The sequence below is a fragment of the Bos indicus genome, chromosome 6, assembly GCF_029378745.1.
Source record: "Bos indicus isolate NIAB-ARS_2022 breed Sahiwal x Tharparkar chromosome 6, NIAB-ARS_B.indTharparkar_mat_pri_1.0, whole genome shotgun sequence".
Classification (NCBI taxonomy): domain Eukaryota; kingdom Metazoa; phylum Chordata; class Mammalia; order Artiodactyla; family Bovidae; genus Bos; species Bos indicus.
In genome coordinates, this window is record NC_091765.1 from 60,525,323 (window position 1) to 60,543,589 (window position 18,267).

General features: G+C 44.1%; 1 protein-coding gene and 1 non-coding gene across 12 annotated transcripts in view; both read right to left on the minus strand.

Annotated features, from left to right (window-relative positions):
- Positions 1 to 18,267, minus strand: part of APBB2 (amyloid beta precursor protein binding family B member 2) — a 385,290-nt gene that overhangs the window by 107,535 nt on the left and 259,488 nt on the right. For 6 of the 11 annotated variants that reach the window (XM_070791344.1, XM_019962637.2, XM_070791343.1 and 3 more), the window contains 4 exons: positions 17,293 to 17,501; positions 7,924 to 7,986; positions 7,456 to 7,541; positions 7,301 to 7,361 (listed from right to left, as the gene is read on the minus strand). In XM_070791344.1, the coding sequence (XP_070647445.1) occupies positions 7,301 to 7,361; positions 7,456 to 7,541; positions 7,924 to 7,986; positions 17,293 to 17,501 (419 nt within the window). The remainder of the gene's footprint in view (positions 1 to 7,300; positions 7,362 to 7,455; positions 7,542 to 7,923; positions 7,987 to 17,292; positions 17,502 to 18,267) is intronic. The other 5 variants (XM_070791347.1, XM_070791346.1, XM_019962640.2 and 2 more) reach the window with 4 other exon arrangements.
- TRNAY-GUA (transfer RNA tyrosine (anticodon GUA)) lies at positions 12,622 to 12,693 on the minus strand. The gene has a single exon. It is a non-coding gene; the product is annotated as a tRNA-Tyr (tRNA).

Sequence of the window (18,267 nt, forward strand, 5' to 3'; positions counted from 1 at the left end):
CTATTCTAATAGGAACCAAGGGAGGACACAGATAAATAAAGCTCACATACAAATACTGGCATCTCAAGTTCATTCACCGTTCATTTCTGAAAGTATCTCTACCAGACCTACTGATCTGTTATCATCTCTTCCCTCTTTGTCTCCATCTGGGCCAGGGTATAACAAAAGAGGAAGGAGACAAGCAAAGCTTTCACAAAAAGCAATGCCTGGGAAAAACACCCCTGATACACTGAGAACTGGCTGCAAGTGGCCATGACTGAACTGGGAGGTCCTGGATACAAAGACTGCAGAGGATGCATGAACATAAAGCCTTGTTGATCAGATTTCAAACTTTTTACTGTTGCTACTTGACAGCATGTTGTGTACAGACCAGCAGCATCAGCAGCACGCTAGAGCTTAGCAGAATTGCAGTACCTTGCAGTCTGGCCACAGGACAACTGAATTCGAATTTGCCAACGTGGGCAGAAAAGTTTGAAAGCACTGAAAAGGACTGGACCACGTGAATGTGGGGGACGGTGGAAAGGAAGGGAGGGGGTCTGTCCTGAAGCAGTGACCCTCCGGTCCCTCTACCCTGCCTCACCTCCAATATTCCTGCTACCTCCGTTCCAAATGTCACACAGCCAGTGACCGTAAAGCTGACAGAAATGGTCACTGGGAGTGGGCAGACACCAACTCAGACTTTGTGGAGTCAAATGCAACAAACCTTGAGTCCCAGTTCCACAGGTTACTGGCTGTGATAAAAGAATTATTTAACCTGTTTGAAGCATGAATTTCTCACCTGTAATACACAGGAAATAACCATGGTGCCTTGCATTTGCAGGAACATTGCATGTTAGTGCAGGGCGCAGGAGGAGAGTGAGGTCAGAAAAGGGAGCCAGCCCTGCCTCCAACCCTCCAACCCAGCCCTCTCTCTGGACCTGGAGACAGAGCAGACGGAACTATTTCATCTCCAGATGCCAGAGATCAGGACTGCTCAGATCTCAGAACCAGACTTCATTCCTCAGAACCAGAAGTGACTTAATAACACATTCATTTTACAGCCAAGGAAGCTGAAACCAAGATAATTTAATGCTTGGGACAATACCATCTTCCTTACCCGGTTCCTTCGTCGTGGATGCCAAAGAGCAGTGTTTTAAATGCAGATCTAATTACTTCTCCTCACAAATATCCTGAAAATGATCTGTGATACACTCAGAGAAGACAGCAGGATGGGGTGATCAGAGGCCCAGGAGACCGCCTTCGAATACCATCTCCACCACTGATTGTGTGACCCTAGTAAAGTTATGTACTAAAAATTTCTGGAGCTTACCTTTTCACCTGTAAAGGAGGCCCATCAGATCATCTTTAATGTCATTTCTAGCTACAAGCATCACTGACTCAATGGACATGAATTCGAGCAAGCTCCAGGAGATGGTGAAGGACAGGGAAGCTTGGCATGCTGCAGTCCATGGGGTCACAAAGAGTCGGACACGACTGAGCGACCCAACAACAAGCTACAAGCAATTCAGTCCAAATGAAATGCCAGTTTCTCTACAGATGTAATTTTCAATACTGTCCACAAGATGGCAGAACACTTCCTTTACAGAAGTCCAGCATAGGGACACAAAGGGAAGAAATTCTAAGGAATTAGTACGTATTTTTCAAAGCATTCAGTTTTCAACAGTTTAATTATAACTGGATTTATCTTAGTGTTACTCATTCTAGTCAAGCATTTGGCCAGCAATAAGCCATATGCCATGAGAAAAGGAAAGTTTCAAAGGGCTAAATTAGGATTTTAAGGTATGAAAGGAGGATGAGCACAGGGGTAGACTGCGGAATTATGGAAATTTATAAGTGCAAGCGAGCTGGCCACCCAAACATGACAAGAAACTGCCTTCTTGACAAATGAAGCACAAAAGGCAGTTATCTACAAAATGTTTGGATATACAAACATTTAAAAATCATTTTCACATAAAGAATCTGAAAAAGAATAGATACATGTATAACTATTGAGTCACTTTGCTGTATACCTGAAACTCACACAGCACTGTTAATCAATGATACTCCAATATAAAATGAAAAGTTTAAGAAAAGCATTTTCACATGGAAAAGTGACACAAAATAGACAAAGAAAAAATAATGAGATTACAAACCAAGTTTTGAATTTAAAAATGCAGAGAGATTAAACACGCTGTGCTGTCCTGAAACCAAAGAAAGACCTAGAAGAATGACTGGTAAAATCAGAATAGATTTTAGTTAATAGTTTTGTTATTCCGTTTTGACAAGGGCAGTACGGTTAAGTAAAAGAAAGGGAAGCTGGGTGATGGGAATATAGGAGCTCTCTGCACTATCTTTGCCACTTTTCTGTATATCTCAAGTTATCCCAAACTAAAGTTTTCATTTTAAAAATGGATAGAAAAGCAAGAGGAAAAAACACCCAAGAAAGGACAGCAACATGGAGTTCCACAATAAACGCAGGGTTTTGTAAATGTCAAAACAAATGTCCTAGTTGATAACTTAAGAGGGGGAAATTTAAAGTAGGAGGTAGTAGCTCACATGCGATACAACTAATAATGTGAATAAATAAAAATGACAAAGCCTAGAGAACAGTGGGCAGCGGACAAAGGTGTCTTCTGGGGTATTACAGATGGAATTACGTGCTGCTGCAGCCTCTCTGAAAAACAATTTTGCAATAAGTGACAGAAGCCATAAGCCGATAGCCTTTGACCTGGTAATACTGGTTTCAGCAATCCGTACCAAAGCAATGATTTACAGGGAAAAAAAGCCACCTATTTTTATGAAGTTGTAGCTCTGCTCTGTAGTACTGGAAATTGTACGACTACTGGGTGTCTAGACAGATTATGGTGCAATTAATTAAATGGAATATTATTAATAGAATTAAGAATAATAAATCTGAGAACTGTGGAAAGGAACAGCTAAAATAATTTTTTAAGAGCTCAATACACGCAATGTAGTATCCTGGATTAGGTCCTAGAACAAAAAAAGGGTCTCGGTGGGAAACACTGGAAAATGGGAATGAACAAAGCCTATTTTAGTTAGTACATGGTCTCAATATTATTTTCTTACTTTGGATAATTGTCCATGATTATGAAGATGTTATTATGGGAAGATAGGTGGAAGGTAATATGGGAACTCAGTCTTGGTGACTTTTGTATAAATATATAATTATCTTAAAAGAAAAAGTTAAAGAGCTCAGAATTATATACAAACTTATGCATACACGGCAATCAACTAAAAAACACATTCACTGCATAAAAAAGTAGGTTGGCTCATAAAACACTGTCAGAGTTATAAAAATGCTTTGCTCTTGCGGGAAGAGGGAGGTGATATAGGGAAAAGAGATCATTTACACTGGTACTTAGATTTTCACTGAGCAACTGATTATCAGGATGTTTAGACTCAGAGTGGCTGGAGGGAATTTTGAAGTATTTACATCCTGATGGCCTAAAACAACTTTTGTTTTTCCAGCAACTAGGTTTCACTGAGGGAGTAAGGAAGACACTTTCTCTAACAATCTATTTATTCTCCAGAGACTGTATTTAGAATTCCATCATACATGAAATTAATTTTTTTTTTCCCCTAAAGAAAGGACACCTTCTGCTTGTTTATGGGGCACTCAGTTCCTGGGTTGCTGGCAAATGAAAAAGAATGGAAAGCGTTAACTAAAGATACCCTTTAGATATCTTTAGATCTATGGAAAGCTTGAACATCTGGGAACCTAAATCTTGCCACTTCACCTCCTTAGGTGCCCCAGCAGCATAAACAGGCGAGGAGAAACCAAGAGGCAGATGGGACAGGCCAGGGGGTGGTGGCGATGGGGAACCCCTCCAAAGTGGCCTCATCAATGTCAGTTCTAAACCAATGGACTTATTCCCAATTTGTAAAAAATAATTTCATTTAGTGTTGCTGGAAACAGCACTGAAGGATTATCTGAGCCTTCCGTGCAGGGTCTCCCCCGGCCCACTTCCATCGCAGGGTGGCGAGACCCTGCATCCAGAGAAGCACAGCGAGACTCCTCAATTTCCCCAAAGGGGCTCCAGGTGCGTGGGGCATCCAAAGTGTGTGGCTCTGCCAACTGCCAGCCACTCGATGAGCCCCACTCCAGCCACCGCTGCCCACCGCCCGACCCCGTCCTTCCTCCTGTTTTGGCCCAACTTTTATCAAAAGCCTGGTTGAAATGACACCACTGAGGGATGGTCTGAAAAAACCTGTGGCCCATCCATTTCACTTCTAGGCTTCATCTCTGACTCAAGTCAGACCAGAAAGCTGGTCCACACTGTCATAATTCTCCACCAGTTTACTTGAAATGGGTTTGCCCTTTGCTTCCAATGAGCAAAATTCAAATTTCTCTCTCCCTCTCTCTGTGTACGTAGGTGTGTGTGTGTGTATATATCTATATACATACTCCAAATATACATATATATATTTGGAGTATATTACATTAATTGATGGTGGCCCCTAAGAGAAGCTCCAGTTGAGACTTTTTGGGGGACAATCTAGTGAGCATGGGCTCTGGAGCCAAATCCTGACTCTGCTATTTAACTAGCTGCTTAACTTCCTATGCTTCAGTTTTCTTATCTGCAATAATGATACTGAATCCCTTGAATTTTTGTGAGGATGAGAGTTAACAGCAATGAAGTCTTTAGGATTATGTCTGGCAAAAAGTTAGTACTCAATAAATATTCATTATTGCAATTATTTTATAATAGAGCCCTGGAAAAACCATTCTATTCCATCAAGACCTGAGATGCTTCTACCTCATGCACAGTGCAGGCATGGAGGGCAGGGGTCTGAAACCCTTCTCTCCTCCCAACAGGCTTGGGGTCCCCAAGAGTGCCAGGGACTTTCTATAGCAGGGGGACCTTCAGAATCTAGGTCCCCTAGACCTAGGGGAGGGGTGGGGGAGTTAGAAGCATGCATTGTTTGCAGAAGTTCTTACAAGATTCTGAGATGCCCCTACAGGAATTCATACCATTTACTGTAAGAATCCTCAATGTAAATAATCACCAGGAAGCACAAAGATGAACCCAAAGGTCAATGTTCATAATTGTGCCAAGTGCTATATGCTGAAAACCACGCTTTTTCCTTCTCCCCAGTCTGATCTGTCCTAACGCCATCTACTGTCCCAGTACAGACAGATGCACTGATTATTCCATTATGTTTTCTGTGGCTTCTAAGTGTTCTTATAAGTCTCCTCAGATCTTTTATGGAACAAAGAAGGGTATAAAATAAATAATACAATACACACACTTTTTGTTTTGAACTAAGTACAACTTCAGTTACTTATGAGAAAGCCGAGCCTCCTTATTCACACAGATTTCTAATAGGTGCTAGAATAGACATGCTGGCCATAGAACGGGGGAAGATCGAGAATTCAGTGAGCAATAAACTGGGAGGGAAAAGAGAAAGTGTCATCTTAGGTAACAGCTCAACCAGGCCACCCATTCCTGTTACTAATTGGATCTGCTTTCTGTGCATCACCCTCCCGGTCTACTCTCGTCAGTTTCACACTCAGCTTTACAGACGTCGCTGGCCCAGCCCTTCCAGGTAAAGCTAAATGATGCTGCTGCTCACCTTTCTTCCTCCAGCCTTTGCTGACAGCCCTTGTAAAACACCTAGTAGAAAAGCAAATTATTCACAGCCCGCCTTCCTGTTTTTACTGTGTTCCTTCCCTTTCTCACCATACAATTTATCTTTAAAGGTCAGGGCGTCAGCAGCAGACCAAGAACTTGTTCAGAACACCGCTGGCTCTGGAGCAGCCATCGTCCAACTAGTATGTGCTTAGAACAAAGCTCACCAAATTAAGGGCAATGGAGATTTCAACTGCGACCCCTGGGATTCTTACAGAACCAATGGCAATGTGGCAGCTTCCAGCCCAGGAGCCACGGTTTTGAACCTGGTTGGTGTTCCCCCCTTAACTGCTGCTACAGGAACCTATTTGTTGTTTTATGCATCGACATAGATCTGCTTTGGGATTCAGAAGAATATCTAGGTCCTGCTACATAAGATGCAAATGAAAATGTGTTTAAAAAGCAGTGGGAAACAAGCTGTAAAAAAGTATTGACATGAAGCTTTTTCCTTTCTTCTGCATTCTTTCTCTAGATTCCTAATGGTGTTTCTTCACATGTATTCAGTGTTGTGCTCTCTTGAGGATGGGGATACTTACAGGGTGAGTGCAGACCACCACAGGCCGCTCATCCCCACAGACCATCAGCTGCTGGGATGATGTACCACGCCCTGGCCAAGAGTGGGGAAACTGAGCCAGGAATCCCCCTTCCCATGGACCCACCACCCTAGCTCAGAGTAAACAGACGACCCTCCAGTCTATTACAGCACCTGTGTCAGGGGATGCGAGGTACCTGGACTGGGAGTGGGCGGGGCCCCACTGTGTCACCCACTGAACACACCACTATGCTGTCTTCCCGGGTTGGGCAGGTCACTACTTTGCTCCTTCCTAAGACACCATGGAGACTGTGTGCCTAACACAACCCTCCTCAGGCTCACACCCAGCCCCATACCGGGCTTGAAGGCAACAGCAAGCAGTGGGTAGGGGCAGGGATAGGGAGGTTGGCAGAGCCTGAGGTACCAAGAAAAGGGGAACAGGGAACCGAGAAGCAGAGGTAGGGAGGTGGCAGGACTGTGCATAAGCCAAGGCTCCAAGCCCCCCAGTGCACTCTCCACCGCCTCACTGGACTTTGCTTAAAGAACACAAAGGCAAAGATAAAAGCTTTAAGAACATCAAGTGAGCAACTGCACAGAGAAATACAGGGCCCTGATTCTCAGGGATCAATGTACAACTGTAACAGCTCATACCCAGCACCAGAAGTCCAGAGCAAAAGTTCACTCTCACTTTCCACCATAAAACAGTCCAGTTTTTACGACAGGGATGGCAAGGAGCTTTCACTGTGCACATGTATGAGCTGCCCTGGGGGAGATGGGCGTGAGAGGTCCACAGCACCTGTTCAATTCCCCTTCCACTGCATTACAGGGTAGAGCCTGGCTTTTCTTCAAAGGCTTCTGAAGCCCACCTGTTCAAACAATAATTTTATCGTGTTGCACAAAGAACTGATGGAGTGAGATACAAGCAGAGTTGTGATGATTACAGAAACCCTCCCAAACCCAACTTGGCTGAAAGGATTTACTTTAAGTGTTAGGGAGATTAGCAATGAGAGAGGACTCAGGGATAATTGCTTATTAAGTGGGTCTGGGTTGATAGTTTGTAAAAACTGGGCCATTATCCAAAGTCATTATTCTGATGCAAGACTATAACCTGGTCACTAAAAGCAAATTTCTTACAAACCTTAGCTTCTGGGTCACTGTTGATACTACAAGAATCATCATCATCGGCATGTGGAGCATTTCTAGAAAGAAAAACAGAAAATGGGACTTAGGATTCTATTGCAATCTCCAGCTGCACAAAGCTACACCTTCTGGCAGGTACGTCCAATGCCCTACCTGAGTTTCAAGGATGCATAGCGCAGGGTGGCTCCTTCAAACTCTTTTAAACTGGGGTCCGGGTTGACTGTGGCCGCGTGCAAATCCTAGAGGAAATGAGATCCCTGTTAATGCACAAAGGCAGAGACCTAGGACACGGCCTCAGATATTAGAGGGGAGAGAAATCCTCCCAGCGCGAGGCAGAGAGTGTACGTGAGCTCAGGCAGAAAAAAAGGCATGCGTGGGCTGCTGATGCTGGCTCGGTGCAAATGCCGGTTCTTACAAGACAACAGGAGCCTGGGGCGACCAGCCTGAAGTCATTCACAATGGGAGACATCAAAAAAAGCGACATGTGTGAGCCCCACCGCCTGAGCCAGAAGCCCCTCAGTCCGTCCCTGCAGAATGCATGATGTTCACAAAGAAGATGCAGCCACAGCCATGCAAAAAGGACAAAATATTGAATGAGCTAAAATCTGACAATATACTTGCCTTCCAAATGTCACTATTAATCTTTCCCCCATTCAGAACAGCAAAATCACTCCATGGCTGTTTCTAGACATACAATTATTCACATAGGAAAAAGCACATTGATTTAAAAAAAAAAAAGAAAAGAAAATAATAAAAGGGAAGAAAAGGAAAGAAAAGAAAACACACACACAAGACACTGTTGTTAGCATTGATATTCACGGGGATGGGTTAGGGAACAAATTCACTCTAACAGCAACACGTAGCTTGCTCTCCCTAGATCCACATCGTCACTAGAGGCCCAGGGTAGGAGGGCAGGAGGGTGCTTTAATTACTTACCAAGACAAATGGCTGAACGTTATTACCAGACAGGGAAGTTACTATCTACATGTGGTCTTAAAAGCACACAATATGCATCCAAGTATTAAAGGCCTAGCACACCTAATTCCTAAGAACTTTTTCTCTCCTATTAACCAAAAGAACTGTTTTCTTGAGGTATGCTGGTCAACGAGCTGGTTGAAAACTGGGGAGTGTCCATCGCTAGGGGCATAACAAAACTAGGGGCCAAATTATCTCCACTTCAGAAAAAAACAATAATAAAGGAGGGTAAGGCACCCTGCCTGACCTCATCTCGCTGAGATTTAATCTAATAAAAAAGAGTCTAGACAATCTAATGCAAATTCCCCTCATTCATACAAAGGTCTACTTCCTTGGCACCCAAGCCTCTTCGCAAATTAATATTCAGTCACAAAATGCTTTCTGAAGCATAGTTATTGGAGAAGGCAATGGCACCCCACTCCAGTACTCTTGCCTGGAAAATCCCATGGACGGAGGAGGCTGGTGGGCTGCAGTCCATGGGGTCGCAGAGAGTCTGACATGACTGAGCGACTTCCCTTTCACTTTCCACTTTAATGCATTGGAGAAGGAAATGGCAACCCACTCCAGTGTTCTTGCCTGGAGAATCCCAGGGAGAGGGGAGTCTGGTGGGCTGCCGTCTATGGGGTCGCACAGAGTCGTACACGACTGAAACGACTTAGCAGTAGCAGCAGCAAGCATAGTTACAGGACAAAGTGTGAAGCCTTTCCTTGCTGGCAAACCTCTTGTAATAGACCTAGAATCTAAACAACTCCTTCTTTTATTCACCTCGGATAACATGGGACCATCTTTTTTCTTTCTACTCCATTAACTGAATATTCAAATATTTTTTATGTGACGTTTGGGGAATTAAATGATACTAATAAGACACCTAGGTACACTCTCACGAACTTGTTCCATTGATTTGTCAGGCAGATCTCTTTTCTTGAATAAGTCAACAGGAGGAACTCTTCCACTAAGTAACTTTTCAACTAAAGTTCTTTGAAAGTGAGATGGTAATATTGACCCATAGCTTCGGCACACAATGAATACAAGTTTCAAAGCCACTCAGAACAGAAGTGGCTGAGTTCAAACGTCCCAGGTGTTGACAAATGCATTTATCTGGCTCTGAAGGCCTCTCTGAGGGCAAAATCATTGCAAATTTGGATCTATCATCACTGCACAGCTGGCGTCACTGCTGCTTTCTTTTCTGGATTAGGCAGCTGACCTGCAGTTTTTCAAACTTAGACCCCTGGGTCTATTTATTTTTTAAAATGATCTCTTTTACCGAGCACAGAACAGGAAAGTTGTCCAGCCCCTCACCTCTTTCCTCCCTCCATCCTCCAAAAAGTATTCGGTTTTCACTAAGGAGAAAATATTACAGGAAAATCTTCAACCTGTCAGTTGGGGAGACTGCTGCTGCTGCTAAGTCGCTTCAGTCGTGTCCGACTCTGTGCGACCCCACAGATGGCAGCCCACCAGGCTCCCCCATCCCTGGGATTCTCCAGGCAAGAACACTGGAGTGGGCTGCCATTTCCTTCTCCAATGCATGAAAGTGAAAAGTGAAAGTGAAGTTGCTCAGTCGTGTCAGACTCTTAGCGACCTCATGGACTGCAGCCCACTATGCTCCTCCATCCATGGGATTTTCCAGGCAAGAGTACTGTGAACCCCCTAAAATGGATGTGGGGTTTTGTGTCCTCCCTAACTGCATTCTTGTGAAGAAATTTTTTAAAAAGGCGTGTGTCTGACAAAAGTAATCTGAAATCAGAAATCATATTCAAAAAACACTGTGTTGGGATTATAGAGAGTGAAAGAAGAGCATTTTTAAAAACAAGTATTCAGAAAAGGCTCTGGCATTTAATCAAACATTTCTCTGTACGTGTGTGTTTAAATTTATATATATATATATTTACTCTTTGGATGCAGGAGTTCCTGTAAAGTAAAAGTTGTTTATGCTTCTAAGACTGTATGAATTCAGCTCTCATGCTACGGAGACATGAGTCAGTGGGCAAACTTCCAACAATCACATTTTACAGATTTAAATAAACAAAGGTGATATACAGTGATTTTGCAAAATCTTAAAATAACATATAAGTATTCCTAAATAAACCCTTTAGCACAGAACTCAAGCAAAGAAAAATGGAAACTAGTGTTATTTACCATGAACAAGACAGTCTTTTTTTCCCTCCTAAATTTAAAATTTTCACTGATAATGAAGATGAGAAATGTTCTCCTTCACATAAGTGATTGTAATTTTTCTTTTTTAAAATCAAGGGCAATGAAGGACAAAAACAACTTGTCTTAAATTTTAAGAACGATATCGTCTATTCATCTATTTTTTTAATTAAGAGAGAATACAACATTTTAGCTAGTAGTGTAAAGAAAAAAGAAACCAACAGAGATGCTTGGGTTCTACAGAAAGTCTGTAGTTTGGGTGATAGGAGTGAGGGATGAAAGAAAAGAGAAAGACAAAGAAAAGGAAAAGGCAGGTGGAGTAACCTAGGAAGACAGACACAGGATAGAGATAAAGGGAGAACAGAGACCATCGTCGGTGAGCAACAGCCTCTAATGGATCATCTCTCAGGCAATGCAGCTAAAAAGCCTTGCACAGCTGAGAGATGCTGGTGTCAGTATTACGGTGGGCACATACTCTCCTGGTGCTTGCCGTGACCCTGGCCAGGCTGCAGCAGCCCTTATCCTGATTACGGTGATCATGCTCAGGTCTGAGACAGCCCCAAAATCCTAGCTCTGGGGGACTCACCCAGCACCTGGGGCATGGCACCTGCTGTGACCCTTCAAGACCTTTCAGCATGGTGCCCTTCATGACCTCTTAAGGGAATCTGACTGTATAACTTCGACTACTGAGAGTTTTCTTCTTCTAGATTTCTCTCCTGGGATCTTAGAAAACAGTTCCTCAAATCAAACAAAGATGAGGCACTGTCCTTCTGCTGAAAGAAAACTAAGAGTTGGTCCTTTGACACCGTCAACAGAGCTCTCCTGAGGATGGGGTCCAAGGGGGTGAGAAAGTCCCTGGAGGTGCTATGAATGTCTCTATGAAGTGGTATCAACGTGCAAACTGGAGAGCAAGAGTGAAGGGCTGAGCCCGCTGACAGCTGGGCAGACAGGGAAGCACATGAACATCCCACAGTGGTCTTGACGAAGCCACGATCACATCGCTGCTGCATGCTCTTTGGAAGCTATGAAGTCGACACAGCCGTCTGGGAAGCTCGAGTTCAAACCCTGCCTCTGCCCTCACTGCTCTGTGAACTCAGTGCCCTGCATATCAGACAGGGCTAGAGACACTTCCCACCGGCGTGTGGATGCCATGAGGTCAAGAATGTGAGCCCTTGGCTCAGGGGCTGGCTGCCCGAAGCTGCCCAGGAAACAGCACTGTCCTCTACTCTTGCCACGGAGAAAATACATAAAGGCATTTGTAAGAATAAAATGTTTGAGAGCCCAGGGACTACAGAGCTTTATCAATTATGCTTTATAATCCTCTTCTGTCAAGATTTGAGCCATGGCCTTGACCATAAATGGCAGAGCACCTGGACTTCTGGAATTCTGAATAGGCCAGACAGCGTTAATGAGCACTGTGTCCATGTACATGGGTTTATTTTTTCCTTCTTTTAAAACTGCTTTCTATGTTTTGTTGGATGCAACACTATCAAAAGAACAGTTATGGTTTGTCATGCAAACATAATACAAAGCAGTTTTAAAAAAAATCTAACTAGAAAACAGATTGACAAATGCTTGTGGAATTAAATTAGTCTGTGTGAGCAGCAGCACAATTTAGAAACTATAAACTAGGGAAAAATCAGGAGAGCTGAGGCTCTAGTGCCGGCTCTGTGGCTACAGTAAGTCAGCGAAGAGCTCCCTCCCGCTATGAAGCCAGTTTATTCCTTCATTCAGCAAATATTTAATGAACGTTGCCACATACCAGGCACTGTGCCAAGTGCTGAGGATGCATGACGAGGGGGGCAGGTCCCAATCCCCCAAAAAGGGAGGCTGACGTGCCTCAAGTAAGAATACTACAAAGAGACACAATGCAATGAAGATCAAAGGGCTCAGAAAGCAGGCAAATGAGAGCAATGATTCCCAGGAGATGCTAAGACGAGGCCAAAGTATTTAAGCAGAAGTGACACATAAATAAAAACAGACTAGATTCGCTAGAAGACTGGCTTTTGTAATCCCTCGGCATATAATTTCCTGGAAAGCATATGATTTTTTTTTTTTCCTTTTTTGGAAAAGTGCAAGTTGTTCAGTTGTGTTTAACTCTTTGAAACCCCACGGACTATAGCTTGCCAGGTTCCTCTGTCCATGGAATTCTCCAGACAAGAATAATGGAACCATTCCCTTCTCCGGGGGATCTTCCCAACCCAGGGATCGAACCTGGGTCTCCTGCATTACAGGCAGATTCTTTACCATCTGAGCCACCAGGGAAGCACCCCTCGTTTTGGGGGTGGGGCAAAAGCATATGATAAAGGCAGACTCTCAGGCCTCACCCTTACAGAGTCTAGCTCAGTAGCCTAGGGTAAGAACAAGGAATCAGCATGTTCTGCAAGCCCAGAGGTTACCCTGGCCACAATCCTTGGTTCAGTGGGCTGAGAAATACTGCTGTAGCATTCACTAGTCCCTTTTCGAAGGTTCCTGCCAGTTCTGAAATATTAAGACTCCGTGAGCAGGTCAAGAACTTGGTTCAGGAAAATGATGACAGACCGGCCCCTTAATGTTGCTGTCTTATTTCTCAATGTACATGAAAATCCTCAGGTTCTAATGCAATGCTCGGAAAGTGTTCTCCTAGGGACTTAGCTGCACAGGCCCCTCCCAGGCTCCAGGAGCGATGCAGCAAGAACAGAGTAAACTATGATCACAAAGAGGTCCTGAGAAACAACTAGACCTCCCCTTGCTTTGGAGCCACTTTTTCCCTCCTTGCCCTTATTCTTAAGGAACTGGGAAACTCCTTCATCTGGGAAGATTCTAAGCAAGACTTGCTCACGGGCCAATAGTTACTCATTAAAATATTTTGTGGAGCTCCCTCTTCTCTCTAAGACGCAACATCTAAGTAATTTGGAACAAACTGATGGATTAGGGGGAGACTGTCTCTGGGCCAAATTTCAGCGGCAAGTGCTTCCCGTCCAGTTTATAAACTTGCAAAAATACTGCTGGCGTCTGCAGAGGAAACACTATGCGTTGCGCTCAACACTTCCCTGGTGAACTTTGGAATGTGAAATGTACAATTTTCAAACTGTAAGGAAGCCTTCAGTCCTAGACTTTTGTGAAGCTTAGTCAACAGATTTGGCACTTACTTTTTTTTTAAAGCCAGCTCGGGAAAAAGCTGTATAAAAATATGCGTTTCTAACACGACGTATTACAAGTTTCTTCTCGCCCTTAACATTTTGCTTTCTCTCATGTTTCCAAATTAGTCAAAATAGATTCTATTTAGGGATCAAAGAAATGGCATTAGAGAAATAATCACTTTTTTCTCAACTGTTATTAACACCTGTGGCTGAGTACCAAAGAATTGATGCCTTTGAACTGTGGTGTTGGAGAAGGCTCTTGAGAGTCCCTCACACAGCAAGGCAATCACACCAGTCAATCCTAAAGGAAATCAACCCTGAATATTCACTGGAAGGACTGACGCTGAAACTGAAGCTCTAATACTTTGGCCACCTGATGCGAAGAGCCGACTCATTGGAAAAGACCCTGAGGTTGGGAAAGACATAAGGCAGGAGCAGAAGCGGATGACAGAGGATGAGATGGTTGGGTGGCATCACCGACTCAATGGACGTGAATTTGAGCCGACTCCAGGAGATAGTGTAGGACGAGGAATCCTAGCATGCTGCAGTTCATGGGGTCGCAAAGAGTCAGACACGACTGAGCAACTGAACAACAACACTGTTGTTGTTATGACTGTTATGAAAAGCAGTCATTTTCTAGAAGGCTCTGCATATGTCACCACCCTCCCCTGGAGGGAGATGAAGACATCCAAGGCTCTCCAAAGCCCCTGATAAACACAGAGTGAAGCCTGGGGTGAGGGCAGGGGCCAGCACACCTCCACTCAGGCTTGACTCCACCAGGGAGTAGGTGTGTGATTCTGGGTAAGCTCCCTCGCCTCTCCATGTGGGTTGTCAAATATAAAAAAGGAACGACAACTACCGTACAGATGCATAGGGTTTTAGGAGATAAGCCGTGAAGCTGGTGCTGTAAATACTCGACCTCCCTTAGCGCCTCTGCTTTAATACCCTTGTCAGCACCTGCAGGACCTTGGAACGTGGAAGGCTGGGTCTTCCCCAACCTCTCCTCTCTGCTACCTGCTTATCCCTCTGCCCCTAGGATTTCAATGTACTGCCTTTTATATCTGCTTGGTTCTTTGACTCTGTGGATAGCCTTATGCACAGGGAAAAACGTGTATGGAGCTAACAACCAAAAGGTTGATCTGAAGAACATCCATCCCACTGGTCTATTAAAGTGCTGGGTATGAGCCTGTCTCTGAAATGTCAAAAAGCTACACATCTGTTAACATGTGTCTTGGAGGGATAAGACTTTATCCAACATGATGGCAACAGAAGAGTAGAACAGAACCAACTTCAAGGTGGAAATTCACCCAGTGCTGGGGCAGATCACAGGATCTGGAATTGAGAACTGGGCATCTGCCCAGCCTGACCCAGTTACTCAGTTCACTGAGCCCCAGTTACCTCTTAAGTGGGAAACAGAACAGCCGTCTTCTCTGCCACATGAAGAGTCTTGAAGGGAACAAATGAAGTGACATTTATGAAAATATCCTGAAAGCTACAATAAGTCATGAACAGCCGCTGGGAGGCTGAGCAGTGGAGATGTGAAGGAAATACTGAATTCCAGGAGAGGAACTGGGTGGGGGGGACACAGTTTGAGCTGGGAAGGGGGTTGGGCAGTGAGGGGGAAGGGAGGGAAGCAGGCAAGGACGGGGCCAGAGCAGGTGACAGTGGATGTCAGAAGGAGGCTCAGGGATGCGAATGTGGACTCTGCCGCCTGATCATCTTCCCCAGGGTCAGCAGCCCACCTGTGCTGCGTTCTTCTATGCAGAAAGTATGAAAACAAAAGTCTTCCATGTTCATCAAAGAGGTAAAAAATGAGGCACTTAAACCCCGAGATGCCCACCTTGGGCCTCACCCCACCAGCGCCTCAGCCTCAGGATGCGGGCTTCAAGACAAACTTCATTTCTTCCATATACGGAAGACGAGAGGCTCACTGAACAGAAAGCAGTATCTCAAAGTCAGTCTGATCATCCCACCTCTGGACAAAGAGAAGGTAGGTGGGCTGAAATCTCAGAGCCAGGGAAGCCAAGTGAGGAGAACTCTGGCCTGGAATTGAGGAGGATTTGGGAACCCTGAGTTCTAGACCCAGTGTGGCTTCTGGTCATTGGCCTCTCTGTGCCTCGGCTTCCCTGTCTGTGATGGCTGGACACTGGTGCCAGATGCCCCCTTCCCACCCTGGCATTCTCAGCTTGCAGGGCTCTCCCTGGAGGTGAGGATGGCAAAGGGATGCAGTAGGAGAGTGAAGTCCGGGGCTGGAGAGACTCTAACAGAGATGCCAAGCAGTGCAGGTGAAGGTGAAAGAGGACCTCTGTGTCTCACTGAGGGCCCAAGGGTGTCGTGGCCCACTCAGTTCCTGGGAGCCGCGCTGAGGTCCAGGGAGAAATGCCAAGAGACACCTGGGCTGGCATGGAGGAGGACTCCACTTCCTGGTAGGCTGAGTTGGTTCCTCTCCACCTCCCAGCACACTTCACACAAGGTGAATAAAAGACTGAATGGGATTTGCTCTGGGAGTAGGAATATTATGCTAATAAAAAAAATTACCCAAATTGCCCAGTGATAAGCAATGAAATCCTAAGTAGCTCAGTGGAACTGAAGCGGGTGTCTGATCATCAGGGCCCCGCACCAACAAACTGAAGCCCCAGTCTATTAACAGAGGGTTGTAGCTCGCCCTAACCGTTACTTGAAAGATGGAGAGTTTAAGGCCCAGGTGGAGTGAGTAAGATGCTGAAGCCCAGTAACAGCAAGAATGTGGTTGGAATGTAGGTCTTCCTGCCTCTTAGAGAAAAGTAAGTAAATAATGGAAGATGTTGTTTACTTTTAAAGACAGGAAGGGCAATAATAGCAGCAAATATGTAGAGAGGCTTTTGGGTAAGAGATGCAGCTCAAATTCCTTCCATGTCCTCAAAGTAAAAGAAAATATGTTGTTTAAAGAACAAAAGATTGTGGTCAGAGAAAAGGCAGAAATGCCTGTGTGTCAGGAGTCAAACCTCTTTTCTCAAAAAAAAAAAAAAAAAAAAAGCCATTACTTAACTGTGACCTTTTCCCACTGTAATTCTCTTGAATATTTTGTTATCAGGATTCACAAAGGTTCACTGCAGGAGTTTCTGTATTAACAACTATCATGATGGAATTTTTTTAATGCCTCAATTCTTTGTTTAAACATCAGATTTCTTCCTCAGGGATAGAACAAATTTATGCTGCTAATTATTTCTAAAATAATGTCACTTCTGCTAAATAAACAGATTCTCTTTTTTTATTTCTTATTAGAAATTAAGCATTTAAGGGTTCTCAAGGGTTATTCCTGCAGACATTCTCTCCTTGCAATCAAATGAGCCCAAGGATATTAATAAGATGTGTGGTAATTATAACACGTCAGGCCAAGAGACGTTCTTCCGTGTGTAAATATTTTATGGAACCAGCACTGTGAAGCAGCACCTACAGAGTGAAGTACTGCCTCAGTGAGCCCCAGGGAATCTTAACCACTTCTCATTAATCAGCCTCTCTTACTTTCTGTACCTGAAATGGTATTTAAAGAGACCAAAAGCCATTAAAAAATAAAAAGATCCCTGAAAGATGATATTAACACTATTCACGAAAAGGAAGCATTTCAGAGGTTTCAAATGCAACATGCGTAAAAATTGGAAAGCTTACCTTGATGACCTGTTGGGGCAGAAACAATGAGTCTAAAGAGAAATCACAAGTTACATCCACTCTACTAAGCCATTAAAAAGATACTCCATTTTACCTCATTCTCTGGGGTGGGAGATGATGTTACAGAACTAAGGGACCCTTTCCTAGAACCCTGAAGATCTGCTGGGATGGAGACAGGGCGTTCCCACTGAGTCGTCCCTGTTGGTATGTGCCAGTAATAGGTCCCAGCGATGTCGCTGATTCTCTTCCAGCCAGGTGGCAAATCTGGATCAGTCTGAAAGGAGTGGTCACTCCATATATCTGCTGGAAAATGGAAGAAAAAAAAAGAGAGAGAGAGGGGTTTTATTAAAAGAAGAAACAACTACCGTCTTCTGGTTTTAGTTCCAATAGTCAGCAGAATTCCATGGGCAGATGTGTCCATAGCCCAAATGAGAACTAAAGCCATCCTACAAACACCAAGTATGCTAAGAGGGGGAATACAGAAAGGAAGAAAGAACTGGAAGGTTGACGCTTGATAACATGGATGTAAAAGGACCCATTATCAGCATTTTATAGTTCCAAGGACCCTATGAACAGGCTAACGCTCCATTAGTCAGAATCAACTACTCAAACAAAATTTGCAAGATTACACACAAAATCTACTGAACCCCTTTGTAAATTAGTAAGATTTACTGTTTGGGATTACACATCCAGCAATGAATACAATTCTTATTTTCTTTGCTTTCTGGATGAGTTGCTGGATTTATGAGTACTGCACTTTGCTTTAATAACTCCTGCCACTTGATGGTAAACATCTAAAGCAGCATGCCTTTTGTAACACTCTGGAATTCCAAACTGCACACAGAAGCTTCCCAAAGAAGACAGACTGATAAGGCCTCGGAATTCAAAAAGGAACTCTAAAAACAGACCAGTAATGTAAATACAGGAATGAGCGTAGTGTGGAACACAACAGAGAATGGCAGGGACTGCGGCAAACGGGTGAAAGTGAAAGCTGCTCAGTCATGTCCAACTCCTTGCAACCCCATGGACTACACAGTCCATGGAATTCTCCAGGCCAGAATATTGGAAT